A 6,894-nucleotide genomic window follows, 5' to 3' on the forward strand; every position below is an offset into this window, starting at 1 on the left:
GGGCATCTGTTCCGGATGCCTCCTGGACGCCTCCCTGGGGAGGTGTTCCGGGCTTGTCCCACTGGGAGGAGGCCTCGGGGCAGACCCAGGACACGTTGGAGAGACTATGTCTCCCGGCTGGCCTGGGAACGCCTTGGGGTTCCCCCAGAGGAACTGGAGGAGGTGTGCGGGGAGAGGGAGGTCTGGAGTACTCTGCTCGGACTGCTGCCCCCGCGACCCGGCCCCGGATAAAAGCGGAGGAAGATGGATGGATGGATGGATGTATATGTGTGCATGTACTGTATATAAAGTATGTGTATCTACATATACATAGACATATGTCTTTGCACATAATTTAATATTATAAAGCCACTCAAAGTAACTTTGTGGCCACATTTCTCTGTAAGAGAAATTATTAATATATATTTGGCAGGCTTAATTTGGAGATATGTACAAAGTGAAAAATAAGAATATGAATGATGTTTCCATTCATTAACAGCAGACACAAATGCTGCTTATGGTGACATGTGGCTCTGCATTCCAATGAATCGACTGGATCCTTATTCCACGTTCAGCTAATTAGCATATTTATTTACTGTACGGCATGACAGCAATCTGATGCAACCTGACGCAAAAGGTTTGTCGGTTTTGATTGGTTCGATGCAAAAAACGCTGAGCGAAAGTAAGCGGTGCAGTCCAATCACCGTCAAGTCGCTTCCAGTTCGGTCCAATCACGGTCCAGCCGCGCTCCAGTCACCGTCCAATCGCGCGGAACAGCGCAGTTGCCCTCAGTGGAGGAGGGCAAACATGGCGCTGATGGAGCTCGCCTCGCTGGAGAAGTCGTTAGGATTTAAAAAAGCGAACAAATACAGCACGCAGGGGAACAATAAGGTGAACGGCTTCTCGGTCCCTTTCCTGCGCGCTCTCTTGTCACACTGCCGGAAGCCCAGTCGAGTCGCTCTTCGGGCTTCTCTTCTGACTTGACAGTCTAGACTAGAGAGCCACGTTTTGCGTCAGCTTTTCTTTCCCCTTTTCTACAATGAAAACACTGATGTAATTTGGTGTTACGGCGATGCCGTGCTGTCTTTGGTCGTGAACATCAAGGCTGGTGGTCCGTCATCGCTGTGTGCCGCTCTGTTATTGTGTTAATTTGCAGGTGAGGTTCTTTGAATGACGAGACGAGAGTTCGTCTCGCGCGTCTCTTCTTGCTCACGTGACACGTGCCGCGAACTAGAAGGGAGTCGTTCGCTGGAGGCCAGTTGACGCTGTTTTGTTCGGAAGTTAAGATGACATGTGGGCCAGCCGCCGGGCCTTTTGTTTTGCTGTGATCTGCGCTTTTTGCTCTTTTTCCCCATTTTCTTTGTCATCCGATGACTCATCGACATCGCTGTTCAGTCAGTTGTGCGCGGAGAGCTTAAGTCTCTTCTTCCGGCCTGTCAGTCAGTGACAGTCAGCCCAGCCTGTATACGTACATTTACTACATTGATTTACATCTCATCTATTTACTCGGTCAGAGGCTTTTCTTAAGAGTTACATACATACATCTCAGAGAGAACAGTACGAGTGCATCACATCAAGGAGAGGTTTGGATGCAGACACGTGATTCTAGACTCTAGAGTACAGTCAGTGTGTCACAATCCACCATATCTGAACCAGTCACCAGTACGTCTCACAAGTAGCTCCATAAAGGTTCACCCATTATTCAACAATTCAATTCAATTCTAATCCAGAAATTGTGAAATGTAAACATTTACACATTTGTTGTGCCTTAAGAGAGCAGGGCATGTGTGTCTGAAAGAGGTGGCTTTTGAGACCCCTCTTAAATGTAGAGAGATTCAGCAGTTCTGAGGGGGGGTTCATTCCACCACATCGGAACTAGAACCGAAAACCTTTGCGCTTTGGACCTTTTGTGCATGGGAACACCAAGCGAGTAGAGGTCGAGGGGTGTAGCAGTCTGGTTGGGGTGTAGCGGATGATTGGCTCTTGTAGGTATCGAGGAGCAGTTCCATTGATGGTTTTGTTGGCTTTTACCAGAGTGTTCAGTTTGATCCGGGTGGCGATAGGAAGTCGATGCAGAGAGACGAGGAGGGGAGATACCTGGAGATGCTTCAGCAGGTCAAACACAGCTCATGGAGCAGCGTTTTGTATCGGTCGGAGAGCTTTAATGACAGGTCGGCCTGTCCACCTATGCACTAGGTTTTCCACTTATTCCTTTAGAGGGTAGGTGTTATGAAGATTTGTTCATTTGGCAACTTTCTACATATATTTTTAAACTGTCCATTCAGTATAAGTTCCTTAGGATTTAAGGGCGTAGGTTTAGCGGTGGTTTTCTTGTAAATTAGGGGGCGCACATATATTATGGAATTGCTGTAAAAAAATCCATATTTGTAGTAGTAGATGGTCTCTCTGACAAGCAGTTTTTTCAAGCCTTTAGTTGCTAATAAAGAAAATATTGACTTGCATTGCAGTGTAAAATGTAAATTGTACATGTTTAAAACTTCACAGTAAAATAATGATATTCATGTGTGAGTATTCAGTTTAAGGTTTTACCATTTGGACATTCCATTAAAATTGCAGTATATAAAGTGAAATGGGTGTGAAGATGAAACTATTTAGATGCAAAGTAATAAACCTTCAGTTCTGAACATTCCTGGAAATTCTCCATCTGAATGTTCCATCAAGTATAATATTTAAGTACAAAAGCAACAAATTAAAATTCTGCAAACCAGGTTAATGGGGAGATAAAGCAAAAAAAAAAAAAAAAAAGACATTCAGATCAAAGTCCTCCAGTAAGAGCATTAACTTCCACTATTGTCATTATGCCGTGTTCATAAGCAGCTGATCTACACAGGTTTGCCTGGGAAGTCGCCTGTATATCCTGTCCTTACTCCTGGTCTTCACAGCGATGTAGTAATCGGAGCCTCTCTGTCCTCCACAGACCCCTATCCTCCAGAGTAACAAGGGTGCACCGCTGATCGGACTTGTCACCATTGCTTCCCACCTGGTGCAGGAGGCCGCTCAACCGGAGCTGCTCGGCCGGACAGCTGAGCAACGGGCCGTGGTGCGGCAGTGGCTTGAGTACAGGGTCACGCAGTTGGATGGCTGCCCCAAAGAGGACATAAGGTCAATCTTGAAGGTGTGTGCACTCTTGTTGTCTTTGCGTCCTTCATTATTCTCAAAATGAGCCGTTAATAAGGCAGCATCCTGACAGAGTGTTTTGCTTCACTGTTTGAGTTTCTGTTCCATGGTATGTCAGTATAATTATAAGTTGGAGGATTTAAATATTTTTAAATTTTCTGTAAATGGAAAATGGCTCTGCTCAATGATGCACTGAAGTCTTATAAGGATCTGTGCAATAATTCATTGTCTGTATTTGTCAGCTGTATACCTGAAGTTCCCTCTGTAAAACAGTATATGGATGAGCCAAGTGAGTTTTCTACCGCTTGTAAAAGTTAACCTTTGTTCTATATGACAGCTAATTTGAACTTTGGCACCTTTTGGTTAGTGGACTTTGAATAATGCTACTTGGTCACACTTTTGAAATGTTGCAATTTTTTGCCATTGCTTTACATATGCAGTATATGGATATATTCACAATTTGTCATGTATTTAGTTTTGAGATCTCAGGTATCCCAGGGAGGTCTATCTCATATCACTCTTTACAAGTCACATCCATCCATTTTCATTAAGTCAGCAGTCCATCTGAAACCTGCCTGAACATGGGGAGAACATGTAAATACACACAGACTGAGCTGTATTTGATCCTGCATTCAGTCTTTGAAGTAACATTTCTGTAGGGAAGAGGACTCTGGGGCTTATTGAAAGTCAAAGACCATCCAGGGTGAAAGATAACAAGGATGTGCAAAACAATGCAGCTTTTTCTAGAACACAGGTGAAGAAGCTCATTCCTGAAGACTGCAGCTTCGGACGCGGGGGTGTGAAGATGAAGGTTCATGATTAATTCAGATTATTCCCTGAGGGTGTTATTTTTGCCAGGATTCTCCTCTGCTTTAGAGGCGCAGAATTCACCAGATTCACTGGGTGAAATGTGATGAATTTGGCCGCACTAAGTGGGGACAGGGGTTTGTTGGGCGATTTGTGCTCGAGGTGTGAGCTCTGCGAACCGGGAGCCGGTGCGGGTCCGAGGCGCGAAGCAGTCCGTGTGCATGTGGCGTGCAGTTAAGGGGACCGCTGTGTAGCTGCAGGCCCTGCAGAGCAGTCGGCTGTCTTCACGCCCTGCTTGGCAGCGTTCCTGCCGCCCCGTGACTCCATTAGCCCCCAAGATGCACGTGGTGCGAGACCACAGTCGCTCCTTGTCCCTGGAGACCCGTAGAACCACAAGCGTGCAGGTTCACTTCCCTTTGACCGCTGAGGGCCCGGGGCGGAGCTTCTCCAGCATCTGCGCCAACGCTGTGTGTCCCAAGGCAGGACGTCCCCAGGTCGTCCGTCCTCCAGACATGGACGTGCTTCTCTCTCGGGACATGAACATCATGTAGCCTCATGCTGCACTTTTTTGTTGAGAATGGAAACTTATCTTTCTTATACTTGCTGATTTAGTCTGTAGTCGGTTCTGCTGTCGCCCTGAACAGTTATTACGTGTTTCACACGTATGACTTCGCACACAGAAGAGGGGACCGTGCATCTCTAGACATATGTCACTGGGGCGCACTTGTATTTTGTCTATAGGGCACTCTGTGATTTATTTAAAAAAATGAATCCGCCAACATTTTCTCTACTCTTGTTTTGGGTTTGCTGTGCCGCATGGCGTACTGTTTAGATCTGCTGCCTTTGGACTCAAAGGACCTAGGTTTGAATTCCACCTCCTGTTAAGGTATTTGCCCTGAATTGGTACAGCAAAAGTTACTCAGCTGTATAAATGGGTAAGCTGACGTCAGTAGATCAGCAGTGTAAGTCGATTTGGAGAAAAACATCAGCTAAAACAGTTTACATACATTTATTCATTTACCTGACACTTTTCTCCAAAGCAACTTACAGTGTTAAGCTACTTGCAATTATTTACCCATTTATACAGCTGGGTAATTTTACTGGAGCAATTTTTGGTTAAGTACGTTGCTCAAGGGTACAGCAGAGAACTGTTCATTTACTAAAAATGAAAAATGTAAATGTGTGTTTGTATCTTGTAGCCATGTGCTGTTTTGAATGTTTGATTTGTCTTTTGCAGGAGCTCAACCAGTACCTTGAAGATAAGGTTTACTTGGCTGGCAGTGATTTCACTCTGGCAGACATTCTTTTGTACTATGGAGTCCATCACATCATGGTAAGTAAAACAAGGTTAGGCTTCAGTAGCCGTTAGAAACATCCAGAGCTCAGCAAGGTCTCCAGGACAGAATGGGAGAGCTGTGCCCCAAGGCATCCTGGGAATGGAGTAGGGAACAGGACAGCCGCCACTCCCAGTAGGAGCACAGTTTGATGTGTTCTTCAGCACAAACGTCAGTGAGAGTCAGCTTTGCAGACAGGGAAGTAGCTGCAGGTAGACCTCTCTGACCTCTGACCTCCCCATGCCCTCTGCTGCAGGCGGACCTCTCTGTCCAGGAGAAGGAGCAGCACATGAATTTGTCACGCTGGTTTGACCACATACAGCACTACCCGGGCATCCGGCAGCACCTGCCTCTCGTGGTTGTGCTGAGGAACAGACTGTACACAGGGGGACACCACTGAGCAGATCCCTCCTCTAGCCGACCCCTCGCAGCTTCTCCGCAAATGGTTGAGATTCCAGAGCCCCAGACCATGTGCTTGAGGAGGGAAACCCTTTGTGGAAAGACCTGGAGAATCAACAATAGCAACGGGCAGTGTGACCTGAAGCAGATGTCTCACCTTATTTTGGATTTTTAAAATTCTCTTATGTCAGATGCATGTTTCATATTAATAGTGTAATTTAATGATTTACAGTAACTACAGTGACTAGGTGCTGCAGGTCAGGATATTTGGGTTTACTGTTCAGGTCCAACTAGAACAGCCACCTAGATTTTGTTGTGTAGAGATGTGAATTCTCACTTCTGTTTAATTTAGAAAGTGACATTTTAAGAAGGGAAACTAAAAAAATAAATGTGTAACTGTATCGCTGTTCGTCAAGTGAGGGGGTCCTTTTTTTTTTTTTTTTTTTCCTCCCCTCATTTTGCTGCTTCTGCAGTTGACAATATGTGTGCTTAGGTTAGACTGACTGACTCCACAGAAGTTCCTTGGCTAGAGGGGGCTGACGCACATTTCCAGCCACCATGCAGCAATCGCGGCTTGACAGCAGTGTCCGTGGGGCCCCCATGAGGCTTTCCTCGAACCCCAAGCCTGTTCATGGAGCTGCAGGGTGGGATGTCCTTCATTGTGTCTCAGCCAGGAGCAGACACACTCCACTGGCCTCTTCCCCCTGAGTCACACACTCCTTTGCAGGTATTGTTGGCCTGCGCTGTTGCAGTTTTGTTTGTAAACTGCACACACACGCACCATCCCACAGTCCTGATTCTTTTACCTCACTAGAAACCTGCTTATAGGAACACACCACAACCTCATTATTCAGGGCATTTGGGAGGGAATCTGAAGCCAAGATAATATGTCAGGTTTTCTAGCCATGATGATCATTCGATTAGACTTGATGTGCCAAGAGGACGGCAGTTTGATTTGGACTGACGGGTGACAGCCTTGTAGCGCATGGAGCAAACATGGAAGAGTCCAACACATGTCCTGGATGGGAGAACAGTGCGTGTCCTCTACACGGTGCAGTGCGACATGAAAAGAGCCGGAACGCAGAGAATAAATGTGCAAATGTAGTGTTGCCGTGTTACTGAAATTGCCCCACATGAGCCCTCTGACTGGACTGTGTGCTGCGCTGAAACGCTCTAATTTGGGCCTCTGACTTGGGTTCTCATCCTGTGCCAAGAAATAAAGGGAGACTTGGAGTGA

General features: G+C 46.2%; 1 protein-coding gene across 1 annotated transcript; it reads left to right on the plus strand.

Moving 5' to 3' along the window:
* Nucleotides 1-745: 745 nt before the first annotated feature.
* eef1e1 (eukaryotic translation elongation factor 1 epsilon 1) lies at nt 746-6,894 on the plus strand. The gene is made up of 4 exons (XM_018740973.2): nt 746-870; nt 2,918-3,115; nt 5,162-5,257; nt 5,515-6,894. The coding sequence occupies exons 1-4, from the start codon at nt 787-789 to the stop codon at nt 5,656-5,658; spliced, it is 522 nt and encodes a 173-aa protein (XP_018596489.1). The 5' UTR covers nt 746-786; the 3' UTR covers nt 5,659-6,894.

This window comes from Scleropages formosus, chromosome 19 (genome assembly GCF_900964775.1).
Source record: "Scleropages formosus chromosome 19, fSclFor1.1, whole genome shotgun sequence".
Classification (NCBI taxonomy): domain Eukaryota; kingdom Metazoa; phylum Chordata; class Actinopteri; order Osteoglossiformes; family Osteoglossidae; genus Scleropages; species Scleropages formosus.